Here is a 23,441-nt window from a genome sequence, read left to right as displayed (position 1 = left end):
GCTTTAATTATGGCGACGACGAGAGACGTGAGGAGTCGCGCACTACTCCTACTGCCTCTTCGTCTTCGCGTAACTGTGGCCAGCAGCGTATGATTCTGCAAGTCCACAACTGCACGCTGCTAGGGGAATAATGGAAAATACAAATCAGTTTTTTTATTTTAATTTTCTCTTAACATTGTGTTGGAGTAAGTAATACCTGCTACGCCATTCTCTATGAGAAATGTACAAGGCTATTTCTAGTGGAGAGTTTCACACTTTACAAGAGTGCCACGCTATCTAAAAATATTTGAGTCATATCAATGAAACAAAACCTCCAATGCGCAGTTTTATTTCACGGTTTCATAAGTTAGCCGTAGCATTTAATTATGAGGCACGCGATTGGATATTGTTGGATTAAATAAAACTCTTTAGCACCCAATTGAAGATTTCAACAGTTTTTGTAGTCTTGAAAATAACATAAAACCTGTAGAAATTCCTTCCCTCTTTATAATTATCTTATTATATCATCAAAGATGCTGATTTAATATGCATAAAACTCCTTTAAAATTTGCATTGGAAATGGCTTAAGAACAATATCTACTCTCTTTTAACTAACATAGACACAACTCCCTCCATATTTAGATGGTTTTGGCACATGTTTGAATTTGTAGATTTGTATTTGAACGTGCTTCTATATGACGTCGATTCTATAGTCGTGAACAATACCATGTAAAAAAGTTATTAACGGTCAAAGCCTAGTGAGAGACTAATACTAGATCAAAACGTGTCTTATATTCTTTAAAGAAAGAAAGTAGAATAGAAACAATGTCTCCAACTTGGTGTCTTTCGATACTCTCTATGGTCACTGTCGAATCTTTGTAATTGCTCCTGTATAATAAGATGAGTGGAACCTGTATAATGCAGGCAGCTTTTGTGTTGCCTCGGTATACCTGTATAATCGGTCTTCCTCGCGACTTCTTGTCTTCCTCGGCTCCTCGCGACTTCCTGGCGGCGTCGCGGCTTCCTGGCGTCGGGCGCAGGGCGGTTGCTTGGCCGGCCGCCAGTGGGGGACGGCCGGATCGCCGGCTCCTCTAGCCCTCCCTCCAGCGGTCCACCTCGATTCGGCCTCCCTTCTTCCCAAATCCCCAGCGTCCGACCGACGCGGCGACGCCCTTCTTCCCAAATCCTGATGGCCCTACCTCGATTCGGCCTCCTCCGACCTCTTGCCTTGACGTCCACACCTCCTCTGCGCCCTCCTACTTCAACCTTTCCTTCCACGCCCGTGGATCCAAAGGTATTTCAAACCCTAGCTGGCTAATGCTCTAATATGAAATTGTGTAGATGTGTTCTTGGTTGCTTGTGTTGGTATGCTGTACTAATTAGTGCATTGCTCAATTGCTTATGCCTATGTTAGTTATCGCAGAAATTTATTGTTGATACATTGCATCTTTTTTTAGAATTATTGAATTATGAAGAGGGATGGAGACATTGCATCACTTTTTAGGAGACATGCTGCAAAGAAGCTTGCTGCTTTTGCATCGCATTCCTCGGTTCCGGTTCCAATTGTGCAAGAAGTGCATACTCAAGAGGAAGAGAGTATAATAGAGGAGGTTGTGAATCCTATTCCATTTGGTCCTTCTGAAGTAATTGAAGATGTCTAAGCACAGCCACAACCATTGCCACAGCCAGAGACACCTCCACAGCCAGAGCCGCTGGTTTATGATGTCAATCGGCTTCCACATGATCCAGGTGAAAGGTTGCCCATTGCAAGTTATCATGTTAATGATCAAGATGCAATTAGAAGAACATATACTCTTAGAGGTCCATTCCAACCATTTTCACGTACTTTTCTAAAAAGAAAAATTGCAAACAGAAATCGTTGTTGCACTCCTGTCTGGTTTTATAACTTCAAATGGGTTGAATATAGCATCAAGAAGGATGCATTGTTTTGCTTTCTATGCTACCTGTTCAAGAACAAAAAAATCCAAGGGCAAAGGGACAGATGCATTTATTGTGTATGGCTGGAGAAATTGGAATGTAGGAGACAGAGCGCTTATCGAACATATGAAATCTAGTGCACACAAGGTAGCTGAAGAGAGATATATTATCTTTACGAATCCAAATGCAGCAATTGATGATAAAATTGAGAAGTGGAGTGATGAGGATCGTCGTCTTTATAAAACCAGATTGACTTATTCACTTCGTTGTTTGAAGTTTCTTTTGCACTAGGGATTAGCACTCCGTGGATATGATGAAAGTGAGGAGTCAAGCAATAGAGGGAACTTCATTGAACTTTTGAAATTCTTGCAGCCAACTGTGAAGATGTGAATAAGTGTGTCCTCAACAATGCTCCAGGTAACTCCCGCTTAACCAGCCCAGAAATTCAAAAGCAAATTATTTAATGTTGTGCTATAAAGACTAGAAAGAAAATAATTGAAAAACTTGGTGAGGAGCCCTTTTCAATTCTAGCTGATGAGTCTAGCGACATATCACATAAAGAACAGCTAGCTCTTTGTTTGCGTTATGTTGATAATTTGGGAAGACCATGTGAGCATTTTTTGGAGTTGTTCATGTAGATGATACTACCTCTTTGTCACTTAAGAAAGCAATTGAAACATTACTTGTTAGTCATGGCTTGACAATAACTCAAATCCGGAGCCAAGGTTATGATGGGGCTAGCAATACGAAAGGAGAGATTAAAGGGCTGAAAACATTGATCATGCAAGAGTCACCTTCAGCTTATTATATCCATTGCTTTGCACATCAGCTCCAACTTGTTCTTGTTGCTGTTGTTAAGGGAAATGATGATTGTGTGTGGTTTTTTGATCAAGTATATATGTTGCTGAATATTATTGGAAGTTCTTGTAAACGTCATGGCATGCTTCGAGATGCTAGACTTCAAAATATCATGAAAGCAATTGAGTGTGATGAACTAGAAACCGGTCGTGGATTAAACCAAGAATGGGGTTGGCTAGGCCTGGTGACACTCGATGGGGGTCTCATTTCAAAACTGTTTTGAACATTATAGCTATGTATCCCACAATCCATGATGTACTAATCACCCTTAGACAAGATACTACACAAAGGAGTGACTGGTCAAAATTGCATACTATGCTTGGAGCATTTGAATCATTTGAGTTTGTCTTTAGTGCACACTTAATGCTTGTTATTCTTGGATACACAAATGAATTGTCTCAATGTTTGCAAAGAAGAGAACAAGATATCATGAATGCAATATCTCTTGTTATTCTTGGATAAACAAATGAATTGTCTCAATGTTTGCAAAGAAGAGAACAAGATATCATGAATGCAATGTCTCTTGTTATTCTTGGAATACACAATGAATTGTCTCCGTGGCAGCCATCCTATCACTTTATTAATGTACGGATATATGGAAGAAGAGGTGACTTTTGCTTGGCTGGTGTACAGTCACGTGTGGTTGTCTTCATCAAACACGAACTTCAACTTATCTCAATGCTACTGGGACTACATGTATTTCACGCGAAATATATGAATGCGCAGTGTGTAGGATTCGAACCCGCAACCTCTTATCTCACGTGTAGTTTTCTTACCATCTCACCTACACAGCACAGTGATGGAGTTAGATATTCTTTCCTTTTTAAAGTAACCTGTGGAGGATCCTTTAATCCCAATTTGTAACCCAAACTATTTAGTTGTTAGTTTAGGTTTTTGTTACGAACCGGAAATAAATGATCCTTCACGGACTACGAAATTTATCCGGGACTAATGCCTCTTTAGTTCCGGGTTCAATTCATTCCAAGATTTTTATTGAGGATCGAAAGTCAATTTTGCACTAGTAAAAATCTCTGACCTTCAATTGTTTATTCATCTTGAATCGATACGCAAGGAGGAATCGTGCATACGGGGGACAAACTATGGGTTGAGAGAACAAGCTATGCTTGAATTAAAGCTATGTGTTGCAACTACTAAAATGATGTTAGATGCACCTGGTTTTTATGTAGGGGCGGACTAAAAGTTTCACCTGTCTAAAAATTCTGAGCAACACAGTAGCATCAGGACCACACCTGAAAATGGGTTTCCCCATCCCTAAAAATCATGCTATTTGCATGGGTGGATGTCGTTGTACGAACCATCCCTATAAATTGATTTCTAGGGGGGAGGAGGGATTCTTAGGGTCTACTGCCACTAAAAGGCATGCATAAAACCCCCTTCTTCTTCCTCAGGTAGACCAACGCAGTGCCAACCCAAAAATAGGAGAATTGTTGCCAAAATTCTAAAAAAATAAGTAAATGGGGAACGTTTTTCTCTTGATTTCCTTAGCGTTGGAGGCTATAAGGGGTAAGTCTATACTAATCTTGTGTCTATTTTAAGTTTGTTCCGTAGATTAAAGCTCAATTAGGATTTGGTTACAATAGCTAGATCCGTGGTGTGGCTTAGGTATTTGGATCTCAATTTTGCCCATCCTTTTAGGTAATGTTTCTTTAATTAGTTGAGTCGGAGCTTAAGATTCTCCCAACATTATGGCTCAATTTCTAGTATTCTACAACCTTCAAAGTCTGTTTACTCTTTTTCTCGAGGGATAGCAAAATTATCCAGTAGATGATTAGTAACATCCATCTGAATATTCAGGTGGGTGCTATATAGTTAATTTTTTGAGGTTGATGACATACAAAGTGTGCAAACTTGTTAACTAGATGAATAATAACATCAATCTGAATATTCATCCACTGATCAATCACAATTGGCTAGTTCAATAGAAACTCATATGCCCGCTGTCATCCTGGACAGTGGCTTGGGGTGGCAAATTTTGACATGGCGAAGAATGGGACAAAACAAGAGCAAAAAAAGGCTGGAAGTAATCCCATTATAGCTTAAAAGAATTGGCAAGCCTGCAAGTGTCATACCCAACCAAATTCGTCAAAGCCAAATTTAGTTTACTAGCAATGCAACTTTACTAGGAATAATGATAAGACCATTACGAAATATATAGTATGATATAAATAGCCCTAGTTCACTATGATTCATCCATATGCTTCCTGTTTAAACTTACAGGCAGCCATAAAACATTTTAAAGCTCATTGCAAAAGAGTAAAACAGTCAAGCATAGCTCGGAACAAGTCTTTGCGGCGGTTCATTGTCACTGGATATATTATAAGCCCTACAGTGCTATATAGGATCGTTAATCTGAGGCATACGAACAGATGCAACAGTTCAAGGGTTCTGTTCTTCGGGACGAGCAGTGCACCCCAGAGCCTCAACGGCCTCCCTGCAAGTTTCATGAACAAATGCCTAATAAGAATACCCCAACACATAATATTCTAAATTAGGGAGATAACTGAAAAGTAGCATTAGATGGAAACATTCAAACAAAATCATTGCCTTAATGCTGTCTTGATCTCGTCATTTGCAGGGTCAAGATTCAGCGCTTCCACAAATGCATTAGCTGCTCCTTTGTAGTTCTAGGCATATAGAGAAACAACAAGGGTAAGATACAAATGGAATGATTAGATTAGATTGCGAGGATAAATTTGACACAGCTGCTACACTGCCTAGTATATACGTACTTTCAACAAGCTGAGAGCTGCCCCGTCACGGTACCATGCCTTTCGAGGACGCATCATTTTGCATTTTTGAGCATCTAACAGAGCTAGCTCTCCATCTCTGAAACGCTACCAGCATAGGCTTCAGTTGGAAAACAAGGTAGCATCAAGTGGATCTATGGCCATCGCCTGCATTAACAAACAGCATGACCCAATTTCTCAGGATACGTGGTGCCATTGTAAATCAGCATTAACAAAAAAAAAATAGGTCACTCCAGTTGTAGTGGAGCATAAAGTGCTCTGTGACATAGATGCTAGGGATTACAGAAGTCAAGATACACAGGCAAGAGGAAAACAACTGTCTCCCAAGCATGATACATGTCACAGAACTAACAATTATCCATCACGTAGTTAACATTTTTATTATTTAAAACAAGTATCTGCTTCAGATTGGTTTATACGTTTACCATGCCATAGAAGTAGCTTGCTCCAAGGTAGTCTCCCTTTGCAAAGGTTTCATTTCCTCGTAGCTTTCGCATCAGCTACTACCTGTTCTTTCTCCTCAATCTATAAACATGGAAGAATCATTAAGCAACAGTAAATACAGGTTATCATGAAAGAGAGACCAGTTAAGTGTATACCTTAGCATTGGAAGGCATATGTTTTATAGTAGTAATTATCCCATCAACATTCCAGTTGGGCAGAGATGAGATTGGTTTAGTATGAGGAAAGATAACTTTGACAAGATCACGTCGTCCTTCATGTGCTGCGTGCATGATTGGAATTTCACCAAACTGCATTGTAAAGACAAAAGGTAATAACATCCACAACAACGGTAAAGATGCCCTTGATTACAGACCTAAAGGACACTAGTAGAATGCACGTCCAAAGGACCTACATATACTTACCATGTCAGGAGTATTAGGGTTAGCTCCAGCCTCTAGCAGGAACTTGACAATGTCAGTTGAGCCATCGACAACTGCCTTCAATAAAGGGCTTGCTCCACAGGGACTTTTAAAGTTCACATCAGCACCAGCCTATGTATAGAATTGACAACAATGCAAAAATTTAGCTTTAAACAGGTTTTCAACATGTAAACATGCATGGATGACACGTTCAACCAAACTAATAATTGAAGTAACAAACACAAGACAAACACGAAGTTTAAGTGAATAAATAATTCTACCTCAACCAATAGCTTGATGCATTTCAAGGTCGCATCATTTTGCATTGTTGAGCATCTGACAGAGCACTCTTTCCATCTCCCAGACTCAACCAACATAGGCTTCTGTTGGAGAACAAGGTAGCATCAAGTGGATCCATGTGCATTGCCTGCATTAACAATCAGCACAACCCAATTGCTCAGGATCCGTGGTGCCATGGTAAATCAGTATAGCTTATAACATGGCTTGTTTTTGCTTTAATTTGACATCTAGTGTGAATAAACCGCATATTTGTCCTGTAGTCTTTTTTAATGAAAAAAGAGGCCACTTGATGACTTGAAGATAAACTATTGGACATTGGTCCATCATATGTAAGTGAGCGTAAGTGCTATATATGCAGCTTATACACGGGATTACAGAAAAGTTAACATACATGTACGGGCAACCGGAAAATAACTGCCTCCCAAACATGATGTTCGGGAACCAATAAACATCCATTACACAACACTTTTATTGTTTCAAAAAGTAAACAATTCAAATTTGGTTGAAGCATTTACCATGATATATAAGTAGCTTGCTCCAAGGTAGTCCCCCTTTGCAAGTGCTTCGTTTCCTCGTTGCTTCGCATCAGCTGGTATATGTTCTTTCATTGAACCTGCATCCTAAAAACATGGAACAATAATTAATTAAGCGCCAGTAATATAGGTTTCACAGACCAACTAATTACTCTCTCTCTCTCTCTCAAATATAAGCATTTCTAGTTTGTCTTAAGTCAAACATTTATTACTTAGACCGTCAATAGCAAAAAAAATCGATAAAGATTACCAATGTAAAATGATGTTACTAGATTCATCATTAAACCAACTATCTTAATATATATGTAACTCTTTCTATTTTAAGTAATTTATTTTTATTGATATTATTGGTTAAAGTAGCATATTGAAGACCACATCGATGCCCTAAACTTATATTTGTGGACAGAGGGAGTATACACCTTAGGTTGAGCCATCGGCGACTGTGTTCATTAAAAGGCTTGGTCCATAGGGACTTTTAAAGTTGACATCAGCACCAGCCTACATATAGAATTGACAATGCAAAGCTTAGGTAGCTTTAGAAAGGTTTTGAACATGTAAACATTGCTGGCATGTTCAAGCATTCTACCAAACTAACAAAGCTAATTTAGTTATTAGCATGTTCCGAACAAGTTTTCATTTAAAAACCAGTGTACATTCAAGCAAAGAACATGGGTAATAATGGGGGACCTACAACTGCCACCCCATGGGTAATAATGGGGGAATTCAACCTCATCTACAAAGCTAGCGATAAAAATAATGTGAGGCTGGATCATTGACTAATGAGCCTGTTTAGAGGCTCGCTTATCCGATGTGAACTATTGGAGATCCCTCTACGGAACCGTAGATTCACTTGGAGCAATGAACAAGAAAACTCAATGCTTGTGAAGCTGGACCGTGTATTCTGCAACGGAAGGCCATGACCTTTTTGCGTCACATGTCTTGCACGCCCTCTCCACGTCCCACTCAGATCAATGTCCACTCTTGCTGTCTAACCAAAGCGGCCCAAGACGTCCACGCACCTTCCGATTCGAGGACTTCTTGACGAAGCTGCCTCGCTTCAAGGAGGCCATAGCCGAAGTATGGAACAAGCCTTGCGATCATCATGAGCCTTTTCATCACCTTTACTGCAAGCTCATGCAAACAGCCTCTGCATTGAAAGCCTGGAGCCAAAACTTCTACCCAGATGCCAAGATGCAACTTCTTGTGATACTCAGGCTTGACATGGCCCAAGAGCAGAGACCCCTCACCACCGGGGAAATCACACTACGATAGAAACTAAAGCGGCGAATGCTTGGCCTTGCGGTCATCAAGAGGGTAAGGAAGAAACAAGCCTCGCGCATAAAAAACCTAAAACTAGGAGATGCGAACACTAGGTATTTTCATAGGAAAATAAATGGCTGAAGGAAAAAGAATTACATTCAGAAGATTAGACAACACACACGCTGGGCTTTCAACCATGATGACAAAGCAAAATTGATACAAGAACAGTTTAGTAAAATGATGGGCCATCCGGGCCACAGATCACAGGATATCAATTGGGCGTGTCTAAACTTGCCCACATTGGATCTTCACGGCATCGACGACTCCTTCTCCGAGATAGAGATTAAGCGTGCAATCGATGAACTACCTCCCAATAAGGAGCCAGGCCCACATGGGTTCACAGGTGTGTTCTTCAAGGCCTGCTGGGACATAACAAAGGCCGATCTCATTGAGGCAGCTAACGTTTTTCACAATCTGCGCTGCACAAGTCTCCCGTTAATCAATACGGCCAATATCGTACTTATACCAAAGAAGGAAGGGGCTGAAGTAGTGTCAGACTTTAGGCCTATAAGCCTAATCCACTCATTTGTCAAGATAATTACCAAGGTTCTGGCCATGCGCCTAGCTCCTCGTATGAAAGCCCTCATATCGCATTCACAATCGGCCTTCATCAAAAAAAGAAGCATCCATGACAACTTCTTGACGGTCCGCAATATGGCATGACGCTTCCACTAGCTCAAAATACCAACACTCCTCAAACTAGACATCGCGAAAGCTTTTGACTCGGTGCGATGGGACTATCTGCTCTCCCTCCTGGAGCGCATAGGATTCCCCCCTCTGTGGCGCGATTGGATGGCATCCCTGTTCTACACATCATCGTCAAGGGTCCTCTTGAATGGGATACCAAACAGCCCCATCAAGCACAACCGAGGACTACGACAAGGTGACCCCCTGTCACCGTTCCTGTTTGTCATAGCCATTGAGCCGCTTCGTGCCCTCCTAGAAGTCGCCACAGAGCGAGGCTTACTCACCAAACTTAGAGGGAAATGCTTAAACCTGCGAACTTCCATGTATGCAGGTGACACAACAATTTTCCTAAATCCATCCAATGATGACATCAGAGCGCTTGCTGACTTACTCACCAGGTTTGGAGAGGCGACAGGTTTGAGAACAAACTTTGAAAAATCGAGTGTGGTGCCTATAAGTTGCGAAGGTATCAATTTAGAGGATGTGATGGGGGATCTGCCGGTCACAACGGCAACCTTCCCATTCAGATATTTGGGGTTGCCGCTAATGACGATGAGGCTGAAAAGAGTTCATTTCCAGTATATTGTTGACAAGGCCATCAGCAAGCTTGCCGTGTGGAATGCGAGAAAAATATGTCCATGACGGCACGTCTGACGCTCACCAAATCAGTGCTAACCTCACAGGCGGTGTACCTTCTATCAGCGCTCGACGCCCCAAAACAAGTGCTCAAGGACATTGACCATAGACAGAAGAAATTTTTCAGGTCAGGGGCTGCAGATATAACAGGCGGAAAATGCAAAGTCAATTGGGTGAGATCCGCAAGACCAACCAGGCTTAGGGGTGTGGGGATCCTAAACCTCACAAGGTTTGCAAGAGGATTGAGACTAAGATGGTTATGGCAAGAGTGAAAAAAGGACCATAAACTCTGGGTGGGATCCGAACTTCCATGTAACAACACAGATAGGAAGCTCTTTGCCACATGTACAACTATTGGCATAGGCGATGGATCAAGGACATCCTTTTGGAACAGCGGATGGGCACAGGGACAACGACCAAGAGATGTGACTCCGCGCATTTACTCTGTATCCAGAAAAAAAGAATAGATGCCTGCGGAAGCGCTATACAATAACAATTGGATTCATGACATCAACCTTCAGCACCGAGACTTCTCTGCACAACACTTCCGGGAGTATGTCCTTTTATGACATATTGTACAGAATGTGCAGCTTCAACCAGGGTCGATGGATGACATCAAATGGAAGTTAAGTGCGGACGGGAACTACTCAGCCAAATCCGCATACAATGCGCAGTTCATCGGCTCTACATACACAAACTTCAATGCTCTAATATGGAAGATATGGGCTCCCAGAAGCTTCAAGATCTTCTCCTGGCTTGCGATCCAAAACAGGCTATGGACAGCAGATAGGCTGCAAAAATGGGGGTTGCCAAATCAACTTAACTGCCCACTGTGCCGTAACAACCAAGAATCAGCAATGTACCTATTCACTCAATGCAGGGTGACGCGCAGACTGTGGGACATGGTGGCAAATTGGATATCTTGTATGGCGATTCAGCCGATGCTATGGGAGCATGAGGAGAGTTTAGACCACTAGTGGTCGGCGAGGGCAACAACGCAGTGCTGCTCGAGGAAAGGCATGCGCTTCTTGATCATGCTTGTCTCATGGACTGTATGGAGGGAGAGGAACTCAAGGATTTTTGAGCGGAAGGAATCTACAATCAACATGATGTTCGACAGGATTAGAGATGAGTCTGCCTTGTGGATCGCGACCGGAGCAAAGCACCTTTCCATTTTACTAACCCGGTGTTAATACTTTACTTCCGAGCGTTTGTATAGGTTTTTCAAGCCTTTTTTTCTTTGCTCTTTGCACCACTTGGTGTTTTTGTACTTGTCCAGTCTGGACCCTCTTCTTTTTAATATAATCGGCAGCTCTTCTGCTTGGTTCGTTTCGGAAAAAAAAAAGCAAAGAACATAAGAGAATACACGAGGTTTAAGCGAATAGGTAACTGTACCTCAACCAATAGCTTGATGCATTTCAAGGAGCCTGAAGTGCATGCCATCATGAGCGGTGAAAATATATTATGAGCACCTCTGTTGGGCTGCAAAAAATAACAGCTTTGGTACTAATCGGATGCCAGATCACTGAAATCATTTGCATTAAAAGTGCCTGCCATGTATTCTGCAGGATCTCACACAGAGAACTAGCTCGTCTTCAAGTGCAGTGAAATCTTTGACGAATACCTATCCAATTGAGCTACCAATGCAACAAGGTCACAGGGGAAGTGACTACTCACATCAGCACTGTGCTCCAGCAGGACTTTCAGAGCCTGATCATGGCCCTTCCCTGAAGCAATGTTCAGTGGCGTTACACAACGATTGTTGAGGGGATCCACATCAACACCCCTGGACAGCAGCAGTCTTACAGCCTCTTCGTGCCCTGAATCAGAGACACAAAGAGATTGTGAGTCAGATGATAAGTATGTAAGCTAGTGATCATACATCACACAGGAACCATGCAGATCCCCCGAGCAACGCACCGTTCTCCGCCGCAATGTGCAGCGGCGTGCCACCGGCGGCGTCGGGCATCGCCGGGTCGCTGCCGTGGTCGAGGAGGTACCTCAGGACGCCCACCTCTCCGCCTGTGGCGGCGACGGCTACAGGCGTCTCACCTATTCCGCACAGAGGGAAGAAGCATCAGGCTCTCAGTGGAAGCACACCACTCGATCGATGCGCAAGATTCAGCTAGCAACGCGGCACTCACCATCGGGGTTGGTGCAGTTCACATCGAGCCCCGATTCCTCCACCAGCAACCTGCAGATCTCCACGTGACCCCTGGCTGCGGCGAGATGCAGCAAGCTCCCCACATTGGGGTCCTTGGCTTCCCGCAGGTCCATCCTGCTCGCCATTTCTAATGAAAGGGAGATTCAAGAAGAAATTTGCGTTGAAGAAGCACGGAGGGGAGCATCTATCCGCAATCTTGAGGAGTAACAATGGCAGCGACTGCCGTGCGCTTACTCTTGAGGAGGCGGAGCTTGCCGTCGATGGCGGCCTTGATGGCGACGGCGGAGGAGTTGGTGGCCATGGCCATGGCGCCAGCGTTGTAAGGGGCTTCAGGGAGGGCTTCCGCAAGGTTGGTGGATGTTTGGATACAAGGTGCTAAACTTTAGGAGTGTCACATCGGATGTCCGGATGCTAATTAGATGGACGTTAGAGCAACTCCAAGAGGTTGTTAATCTTACCCCAGTACTTTTTCAGGGAAAAAAAAAGAGAAAAAACGAACTCCAACAGTTCACCCAAACCTTCCCCAATTTTTTAGCAACGCTAAAAAATAGCCTACCACCACGTATATTTTAGCGTTGGTATTCCTCACCCAATCCTGATTCCCGCACGCTCGCGCGTCCCTTCCGATGGGCCCAATACGATGACGTGGCCTGTTTTAAAATATTGGGGGCTATTTATTAGCGATCTGCTGTAAATTGATATGTTTTTAGGGGAAATTTTTTTGGAAGAACCTCCAATACATAGTTTTGGGGAAGAATTTTTTGGAGTTCTTAGAGTTGCTCTAAACGTGAGCTAATTATAAAACTAATTGCAGAACCCCTATACTAATTCGCAAGACGAATCTATTGAGCCTAATTAATCCATGATTAGCACATGTTTACTGTAGCAACATATTGTCAAATCAAGGACTAATTAGGCTTAATAGATTCGTCTCGCGAATTAGACTCCATCTATGCATTGGATTTTGTAAATAGTCTATGTTTAATACTCATAATTAAAATCCAAATATCCGATGTGACAGATAAATTTAGATATGTCCACACACCCGCTCAAGAACATCCGCGAGGGGTTTGTAGAGGAAGGAAGAAGAGGGCAGACGGGCTCCGTACTGGCGCGCGTGGGCGGTGGAGTCTTTGATGCCACATCGCGTGCGCGCGATGTGACAGATAAATTTAGATATGTCCACACACCCGCTCAAGAACATCCGCGAGGGGTTTGTAGAGGAAGGAAGAAGAGGGCAGACGGGCTCCGTACTGGCGCGCGTGGGCGGTGGAGTCTTTGATGCCGGGAAGTGTGCTCGACGGGACGGGACGGGGCAGTAGGTAGGAGCAGAAGCGTGCGCATTACTCGCGGTTGCTTTCACACATGGGAGAATGGAAACCGATTTTTGTTAGGGTCTGTGTGTTTAGATTGTCGGCTAAAATTTAATTTTAACCCTTATCACGTCAGAACTAATTATAAAACTGATTGCAGAAGCTCTGTGCAATTTGCAAGATGAATCTATTAAATCTAATTAATTCATCATTAGCAAATGGTTACTGTAGCACCATATTGTCAAATCATGGACTAATTAGGCTTAATAGATTCGTCTTACGAATTAGCCTCCATCTGTGAAATTAGTTTTGTAATTAGTTTATATTTAATACTCTTAATTAGTATCCAAATATATAATGTGATAGGGACTAAAGTTTAACCCCTAGTATCCAAACAGGACCTTAATAACGATATAGTTTTGTAAGAAGACTTTCCTCTGTTAGCCCATCAAAATGGAAGAACTAAAATTTAGTCCTTCCAAAAATTGCAAAAACATTGGCGGGTAAAGATGGGTTAATAGGTGCTATTTTTTAGAAAATACTAATGTATGCTAATAGCGTGTGAAAAGACCAAAAGAGGGAGAGAGAAAGAAGAGATAAGGAGATAAGGGGTAAAAATGGCACTCGATGAACTTTAGCTCTATCCATTAGTCATGTTTCCAAACGGGAGTGCTAAGGGGTGGAAATGCTAAACTTTAGCTAGGCTAAACTTTAACAATAACCCATCCAAACACACTCGTAGTATCTACACTCCCTGTATACATATGTCCAGGAGCAATACCACTTATCACCTATGCTCTTCGACAACAGTACATCACGTAGATACAACTTTCTCATTTATTTTATGTAAGGCGTGCACATGTCTTAAAATTCAAACTTCATGATTTTTAGACCAACCACTAATCCCTTGAGTTTCCAAATATGTCATATCCTCTAATTAATGGTCAAAGCCAAGTAATAGCAACTCTAACCTGCTATTAGAAATGATCTCTCCAACTTCGATTTCTCGCACGTTAAATGCAGCCTTCTTGCTAGCTTTAAACATGCCATGCCACAAGCCAAAAAAACCTTAAGGTGCACCCTCCTTGTTAGGAGTAGCCACTAGTAGCATAGGAGTATCTTTTAGGAAGATGCTGATTGGCACTTTTCTTTGATTTTTTTAAAATTATTTATTTAATTTTTTGTCACCTTGTAAAAAAATCCTAGATAGTTCATCAGACAACAGTGCCCACCGCCATGCTGGACGGTGGCTTGTGGTGGCATATTCTGAAATGCTGAAATGGCAGAGAATGGAGACTCGGTAGAAGGAACAAGTAACAAATCAGAGAGAAGGCAAAGTATAGGCTGAAATTAATCACATTAAAGCTTAGATGAATGGGTGGGCCTGCAAGTGTGCTACACAATCGAATTCCAGAGAATGAACATTAGCGTATTAACGCTGAAACTTTACTAGGTAAAATATGGCCATGTAGGTACTAGAAGATGTACAATACTAGTTCAATCCAGTTCATTGATATGCTTCCTATACCTATTACCTAATATACAGGCAGCCACCATATATTTCACAATTCATTGCAAAAGGGCAAATCTATCGAGCATAACTCATAACTAATCTTTGCAGCAGCATGCCATTACTACATATGGTATAAACCATATAATGCTTAGATGGGATCTTTAATCTGAGATATGCGAACCAATGCACCAGGTCAAGGTTTCTGTTCTTCAGAGCTAGTGGTGCTCGCAGTCTCAATGGCCTCCCTGAAAAGATCGTTGAAAAAAATGAATAATCAAAGGCCTAGGAACTGTTGATAGCTAATAAAGTTGTATGGAAAGAGTTTGACTTTATAAGTTCATGCCCCCCATGGTTAATAGGCTCAATTAGGAGATCTGAAAAATAGTAGTAGAAGGAAACTAGAGCATTGCCTTAACGATTTCTTGATTTCATCACTTGCAGGGTCCAACTTCAGCGCTTCCGCAAACGCATGGACTGCTCCTTTGTAGTTCTAAGAAGAGGTGCCACCAGGGTGAGACAAAAGTGACGAGATTATATTAGGTTGGATTGCGAGGCTAAATTTGACACAACTGTTACACTGCCTACTATACCTTCAGCAAGCTGAGAGCTGCACCCTAACGGTACCATGCTTTCGACCAGCGAGGACGGATATTTTTGCACAGTTGAGCATCTAACAGAGCTCTGTTCCCGTCTCTGAGCCGCAGCCAGCAGAGGCTCCGGTTGGCAAACAAGGTAGCATCAAAGGGGTCTCTGCTCATTGCCTACACAAACAAATCAGCAAGGGCTTATTTTCTCAGGATTTGTGGTAAAACTGCAAGCAAGTTTATTGCCATCTGATCTTACAAAAACAAAGAACACTCCATAATACACTCTTGGTCACTCATATGGAATGGGGAATACATAATTGTGCTGCAACTTATGCAAAGGATTATAGAGACATCAACATACACTACAGGCCAGCCTATCTCATGAACCATCATGCAACATGTTTTACTGTTTCAAACAAGTATACACTTCAGATTGGTTCGAGCATGTATTACCACATCATATAAGTAGATTGCTGCACGATAGTCACCCTTTGCAAACGCTTCATTTCCTCGTAGCTTTGCATCAGCTAGTACATATATGCTCTTTCATCAAACCCGCATCCTAGACACAATATCCAAATTTGAAAACATGGAACAATGATTAAGCCTCAGCAATACAGGCTATGATATATACCTTAAAACATTTCATAGCATTAATTATCCCATCAACACTCCAGTCAGGCAGAAACACGATTGATTTTGTCCAAGGAAAGAGAATTTCGACAACATCACCTAGGCCGCCTTCTGCTGCGTATATGATTGCATTTTTCCCAAGCTGCATTATACAGACAAAAATGGAAGAGGTAATACAACCCGGTGTGAAACATGAACATGTTGTAAACTACCGAGAGTCTTTTTTTTCTTTTACCAAGCAGAGAAAATGCGCGACAGCCGACAATGAGACATTTCGGAATTCATTTATATGGTAGTAATAGTCCTCGAATTTTTTAACTAAATAAAGCAGGATTTGAAGGTAAGATAACAAATTACTCCCTCTTTAATTCTAGTTAGAACAAGTGCTGGAAATCTTACTAGGTACAGTGTACCTAAACTAACACTTAAACAGTAGAATATCAATGTTTTCTCAGGACTGGTACCATGATTCTGAGATGCAAAACCTCCTAACACACAATAACGAATCTTGGAACATCTTACCAGATCACTGCAGTGAATTCTGAAACAAACCCAAAAAGATGCACCTGAATACGGACCTACTTTATGGTATGTGCTTGATTCACACATGAACAATGACCTTCTGATCTCAACAAAGCTTGGTTTTATATCGCTACCGAGCCATCAGATATACAAGGGGGCAAGCAATTGAACCTCAATGCAATAAAATACAGAAGCAGAAAAAAAGTCATACTTACCTCATCAGAAATGTTAGGGTTAGCACCAGCCTCTAGCAAAAACTTGACAATGCCGGTTAAGCCAGCGGCAGCTGCCTTCGTTAAAGCAGTTGGTACATAGGGATTTCTAAAATTCACATCAGCACCAGCCTGTAGAATTGACATTGCAAAATTTAGGTAACTTTAGAGGGGTTTTCGACACGTAATCATGATATAAATTAACCAAAGTAACAAGGGCTCTTTAACTATTAGTCAGGGTCTTCCTCCCAACAAGTTTTCCTTCAAAAACAGGGTACATTCATGCATAAAAAAACATAAAGAGATAACAACAGGTTCAAGGTAAATAAGAAACTGTACATCTGTACCTCAACCAATAGCTTCACGCATTCCAAGGAGCACTCACAGCACGCCAACATGAGTGGTGAAAAAACGGAATTGAAAACTCTGTTCGGCTGAGAAGGGAAACGGATTAATATCAATAACTAGTCAGAAAACTGAAAAAACAATTCTGAAATTTTGGTTGCTAAAATTGTGACGGCCAAGCATTCTTCTGAGCCATTCTTATATAACTATCCACATGGTAAAAGGCATTCTGCTGATGCTCATACAGCAAACTACTTCATCGCTACTGGAAATAAAATATATCACATACATATGCCCAACTTATAACTGCAAAGTCACTGTGGAAGTAACGTCTTACATCAGCACAGTGCTCCAAGAGGACCTTCACAACCTGATCATGGGCCTTCCCAGCAGCCAAGTGCAGCGGCGTTCCACGAAAGTCGATTGGATCCACATCAACACCCCTGGACAGCAGCAGTCTTGCAGCCTCGTGGTGCCCTGGAGACACAAAGAGATAGCACACGTTCAATCACAATAAGTCCTCTAATAAGCCTCGTAGTGCCCTGGATCAGACATTCGGACTCCATGACGAACGCATCGTGATCCGCGGCATCGTGCAGCGGCGTGGCGCCCATGGAGTCGGGCATCGCCGGGTCGCCGCCGCGGTCGAGCAGGTACCTCAGGACGTCCACCTTCCCGGCGATGGCGGCGTGGGCGACCGGCGTCTCGCCTGCAAGGGAAGAGGCGTGTCTCGGTGAGCAATAGCACACACCACGACGAGCCGGATCGATTCAGCGACGCGGCGGCGGCGCTCGCGCACCTTGCGCGGTGGTGGAGTTGACGTCGAGCCCGGATTCCTCGACCAGGAAGGCGCAGACGTCGACGCGGCCCTTGGCGGCGGCGAAGTGCAGCACGTTGCCGCCGTTGCGGTCCGAGACCTCCCGCAGGTCCACCTTGCCGGCCATCTCTAACCAAGAGGAAGGGGGGATTTAATTTAACGAGCAATTTGCATGGAGCTAGCGAATCCGGGAGGTCGATCGAGTCGAGAAGGAGCAATGGCGAGCGCTTACTCTTGAGGAGGCGGAGGTTGCCGTCGAAGGCGGCCTGGATGGCGATGCCGCAGGGGTTGAGGGCCATGGCGCCGCCGGCCGACTGGCCGTCCGTGCCCTGGGGCTTTAGGGCTCCGGAAGGTTCTTCGGCGACCGTGGCGCAGGGTTCTTTGAGAGCTGGTAGGGGGAGAAGCGGAGGGGACGGCGTTTTGAGGCAAACAAGTATCGCTACGGCTATTTGCCTCTTCGCCTTCGATCACGTTTGCAGTTTGCTCGGAACGAAATGCACTGCACGTGCTTATATTAGAACTATTTCATGTAACCGATTTCTATGCCACACCAAAAATATGAGAAACTTCCAATGATTTGAGCCGTACATAGACTGTCGCAAAACAACGAGAGTCCAGACGAGAGCATGCTTTGGCTCAGCCCGGCCAGCCTGATTCTTGCCACTAGTGCTGTCATAATGCGATTGCTAAATGCATCTGAATACTAGAATCAGAAAGACGGAGCCATGGACACTTTCCACAACAATTACCAGGAGCTTGGACAGAATTAAGGGCGCTTCTTTTACTTTCTGAAAAATACACATAAGGCCTCGACAATACCCACATATTACGTTTGTCTCTCCAAGGAAGACAAAAGGAGCAAGCATCTATTTGTAACAGTACTGGCTAAGTCAAATACACTGCTATGCTTTCCTGCCTAACAAGCACACAGACAGGCACAAAACACCTTAAAGTTCGTCACGAAAGAGCCAACACTCAGAGCCACACACCGCTATGTACAGTCTATGCAGTGGCATGGTTGGTGCTATATATTCTACAAAGCCCCAATAAGTGCTCTGGAGGAATATTAACGGTTGCGAGCAGCAGCACTCTTCATAGCATCAATGGCTTCCCTGCGGAAAGAGTGGGATTTAGGTGCTCATGTTCCCGCAGATAATTGGATCGATTTAGGTATTAATCGAAAGTAGAAATAGAAGGGAGCGAGAGCATTTGCCTCAACGCTTTCTTGATCTCATCGCTCGCAGGGTCAAGTTTGAGTGCTTGCACGAACGCATCGACTGCTCCTTTGTAGTCCTGCAGATAAGGGGAACAGATTGTGTTAGGTTGCAATATTAAATTTGATGTGGCAGCTAACGGCCTACTATACCTTCAGCAAGCTGAGAGCGGCACCCTCACGGTACCATGCCTTGGACCAACGAGGCCTCATCATTCTGCACTGTTGAGCATCTAACAGAGCTCGGTCCCCTTCTCCTTGCCGTAGCCAGCACAAGCTCCGATTGGCTAACAAGGTGGCGTCAAATGGGTCTTTCTCCATTGCCTGCATAAACAATCAGAAAGAGTCCTGTTTCTTTGGATTCATTTGGTTTCATACTTCATAGGACAGGTTCCATAGGAGCATAGCCTTCTCCCTTACATCAGTTTTAGAAAAAAAAAGTTCACTTCTGATACCTGCACTAGTTAGGGTGTGTTTGGTTGAATTGTGACTTCTGAAAAAGCTGTTGTGAGTTGTGAGCTGTGAAAAAGCTGTTGTGAGTTGTGGGCTGTGGAGAAGCCGAAAGCCGTTTGGTTGGATAACTGTGGCTTTTGAAGAAACTGCTGTTAGTGGGCCCCACATGTCAATCTCACATACATATTTCTCTTTTTTTTCTGCACACGTCATCATCTTTCTCATGCCAACGGAGGAGAGCCGCCGGGGGCTGGCCGGCTGCCGGTGGGCGGAGGAGCAGGCAGCGAAGGATGGTGAGACGACAAGCGGAGCTCGCGCGTGCCCCGACAAGGCCGCGGCAGCAAAGCTCGCGCACACTCGCGGGGCCACGGCAGCGTAGCTCACGCGCGCCCTGGCGAGGCCGCGGTGGCGGAGCTCGCACTCGCTCGCGGGGCCACTGCGGCGGAGCTTGTGCATACCCCGGCCCCGTTTCTCCTCCCTCGCGCCCGCACCTCCTCAACCTCCCCCCTCCGCCTTTGACCCACCTCCGACAAGCCTCGGCGACCGGACCGCCAGGAATCTTGGTTTCCGCGGCCGCCCGTGCGCCCTGCCGCCTGAAGCTCCGCCCACCAGCATCTTGGAGAAGTCGAACGCTGCGGGCACTTTCAATTCGCCCAGCGGTGGAGGGGGGGGTAACAGCATTAGGGGGGAGCCGCCCACCCAGGAGCTGCGGGGAGGGGCGGCTACCCGGGACCCGTGGGGAAGGTGTTGCGGCCCAAGGCAGGTGGAGCCCCAGCGGGTGGGGGGGGGGGGGGACGGGGCAGTCGGAAGGGAATGACAGTACACATAACCAGTGGCGGGTGGGTAAATTTCGTGAAAATACGGATCCACAGCCGGCCAAAGCCCTTCCGACGGTGTTGTGAAAAATGAACTTGCGAGAAGCAGCTTTCTTCAAAGCAGTTGAGAGGAAGCCGGTCCCTTTGGTTGGCTTTCAACTTTTTTTGAAGCCAAAGCACTTCAAAAGCCCAACCAAAGGGACCCTTAGATTCCACACGTTCTCTCAAAATTGGTTCAAATGGGGGCCAAAATTGACCGCATGGATTTATTGTAGTTTAATAGTTTCAATTCATCTATTTAAGGGAAAAAACATCAGATCTCCAAAAATTGTAATATTCTTATGTTCCTGTTCTGGCACTTCTCACCCACTTGTTAATTTCTAATCTTTCTAAAAAACATGTTACTTTCCTACTATTCTGTTGCTATTAGAAATTCCAAAGGTAACCAATAGTGGGATGGGCCAAAAAAGTGTTATATTTTTTAAATATTTTCAGGAGTGTTCCAATTTTTCCATAACTTTAAAGTAGTCTCTATTTTTATCAAATTTAAAATGAACCCAGTATACCTTCTAAGCTGGAGTAAATCCATGCTCCCATAGCAAAACTGCCCTCAGGGTACTTTTGGACCTTAATTGAACTAGTACTGAAGTGCAGGCTACTAACCAGATTTATAGTATAGGGGTAAATTGGACAAACTTATAGTACAGGGACCAAAAGTGGAGGTTTCAGTGGTCTAATAAAACATAAAAATAAGCGTAGCATCAGATTTATGCCAACAGTTGGTAATAATCCAATGCAGTAAAAGTGCTCCACCACCTAATGTAATGGAATATGGAGAAATCAACATCAACTATTGGCCTCCATCATTCAGGACTTGAGGAAACAACTTAAAAGTCTACTCCTATTACATTTTGTATTATTCCAATTTCCAAAAAAAATATAGTTTAGATTGGTTCGAGCATTACTTGGCAATAGAAGTAAATGGCTGCAAGGTACTCCCCTTTTGCGAAAGCTTCCTTTCCTTGTGACTTGGCATCAGCTATCCGTTCTTCCACCAGAGCTGCATCCTAAATACAATAGCATGTGCAGTTACACAAAAGGACATGGCATTCAAGGGGGTCAGATATCATAAATGTTACGGATGACAAATTGGGCTACTGCAAGCTTGACTGAGAAAGCAGTGCCCATAAGAAACTACTTACATACCTGAGCCTCAAAACGCAGATATTTCATACTTCTAATTATCCCATCAACGCTCCAGTCTGGCACAGATGGAATTGATCTTGTCTTAGGTAACAGAATTTCGACAAGCTCACGATGCCCACAAACTGCTGCACACATGATTGGGATTTTCCCATCCTGCATTTTAAAGAAAAAGCAAACGCAGTAATGCAATCTGGCATGAAACATGAAAAAGATATCAACAATACAAGTATTTTTGCCAAAAAGAAAGAAAGAGAAAAATGAGATATTCCCTAATTTATCACAATGCAAGTAGTAGATCTAGATAACGCTAAAATAAGTAAAGCAGACTCTAAATGAAAGCTAGCAAAATTACTCCCTGCAAAATTCTAATTGGTGATCAAGTCCTGCAAATAGTTTTAGGTGTGCCTTGATTAACACTTCAACAATAGAATTTCAGTGGTCTGTTCTAACTTCTAAACAATCTGGTACCATGATTCATAGGTGCAGAACCTGATCTAAATGAACTATGAAGATATTCATAAATGTATGCACAGGTAACTTATCACTAGAGAAACAAATAACAGTATGACCGGACCACTGCAGTCTGAAGCTAAAAAGATGGACCAGAATACACAACAAGTGTACCAAAATTGCCTGACATGAACAACTTAAATTATACAATGCACCCCTTGTCTCAAGAAACCTTGATTTTAAATTACCACCAAAAGCCATCTGATGTGCAAATGCCAAGATATTGTAGTCCTCAAAAGTATGAAACTAAATAAAAAGCAAAGTCAAAACCAGAGTCATAATTACCTCGTCAGCAATGTTAGGATCAGCTCCAGACTCTAGCAAGAACTTGACAATGTCAGTTAAGTCATCGTCAACTGCCTCCATTAAAATGGATGGTCCAGAGGGAGTTATAAAGTTCACATCAGCACCAGCCTATAGAATTGACAATACAAAGTTTAGGTAGCAACAGCGAGAACACCCACATGTAATCATGACAGCAAATTCAATGGAAATAGAAAGGCTATTGAGTTAGGACACATCAAGTTAAGTCAAGAAATAACTGGACCTGAACCAGCAGCTTAATGCATTTCAAGGAATGCCCGCAACATGCCATCATGAGCGGTGAGAAGACATGATTGACAACTTTGTTGGGCTGCAGAATAAAAGGAATCACAGTTTCCATAACTAGTCAAGATCATCAAAAATACTTCAAAAGATAAGGCCACCAAGTATTCTCTATTCTGCGGCCCATCGGAAAAACAGAACAATTTGACAATAAGGAATGAAGAATTTGTCACGGACGCCTGTCCAATCTAGCCAGTAGAGTAATGAGGCAACAGTAAAACTAACAGCTTACATCAGCACCATGTTCCAGCAGGATCTTGACAACCTGATCCTTGTCCTTAGCGGCGGCCAGGTGCAGCGGCGTCCCACGGTAATTGACCGGATCCACATCAACACCCTTGGACAGCAACAACCTTACAGCCTCGCAGTGCCCTGAGGCACAAAGAGGTATTAGCGCGCAAACTCCAATTCAAGTACAACATGGGCTCCTAGTTAGAGAGCAAAGACAGACAATTTAGGCCCTCCTCAGAGCGGCACCTTGCTCTGCTGCATCGTGCAGCGGGGTGGAGCCCTTGGAGTCAGGCACCCCTGGGTTGCCGCCACGGTCGAGCAGGTATCCCAGGACACTCTCATCCCCTCCGGCCGCGGCGAAGTGGACCGGCATCCCACCTACAGCGGAAACTGGTCGAATATATCTATAGGAGTGTTTC

At 43.5% G+C, this 23,441-nt stretch overlaps 1 protein-coding gene and 2 pseudogenes across 1 annotated transcript in view; all 3 read right to left on the bottom strand.

Moving 5' to 3' along the window:
• Positions 1-5,172: 5,172 nt before the first annotated feature.
• LOC101761742 lies at positions 5,173-12,347 on the bottom strand (annotated as a pseudogene).
• A 2,718-nt stretch (positions 12,348-15,065) lies between these two features.
• LOC101761351 lies at positions 15,066-18,287 on the bottom strand (annotated as a pseudogene).
• Positions 18,288-18,833: 546 nt separating this feature from the next.
• The window catches only part of LOC101760950 (ankyrin repeat and protein kinase domain-containing protein 1), a 5,480-nt gene continuing 872 nt past the window's right edge, over positions 18,834-23,441 (bottom strand). Inside the window, exons 2-9 of the mRNA XM_022825321.1 lie at positions 23,269-23,412; positions 23,024-23,163; positions 22,733-22,819; positions 22,471-22,599; positions 21,676-21,828; positions 21,435-21,536; positions 19,355-19,525; positions 18,834-19,281 (exon numbers count right to left, since the gene is read on the bottom strand). Coding sequence (XP_022681056.1) covers positions 19,162-19,281; positions 19,355-19,525; positions 21,435-21,536; positions 21,676-21,828; positions 22,471-22,599; positions 22,733-22,819; positions 23,024-23,163; positions 23,269-23,412 — 1,046 coding nt within the window. The 3' untranslated portion in view covers positions 18,834-19,161. The remainder of the gene's footprint in view (positions 19,282-19,354; positions 19,526-21,434; positions 21,537-21,675; positions 21,829-22,470; positions 22,600-22,732; positions 22,820-23,023; positions 23,164-23,268; positions 23,413-23,441) is intronic.

This window comes from Setaria italica, chromosome III (assembly GCF_000263155.2).
Source record: "Setaria italica strain Yugu1 chromosome III, Setaria_italica_v2.0, whole genome shotgun sequence".
Lineage (NCBI taxonomy): Eukaryota > Viridiplantae > Streptophyta > Magnoliopsida > Poales > Poaceae > Setaria > Setaria italica.
Note: the sequence above shows the minus strand (reverse complement) of the source record. Positions and strands in the feature narration are given on the sequence as shown.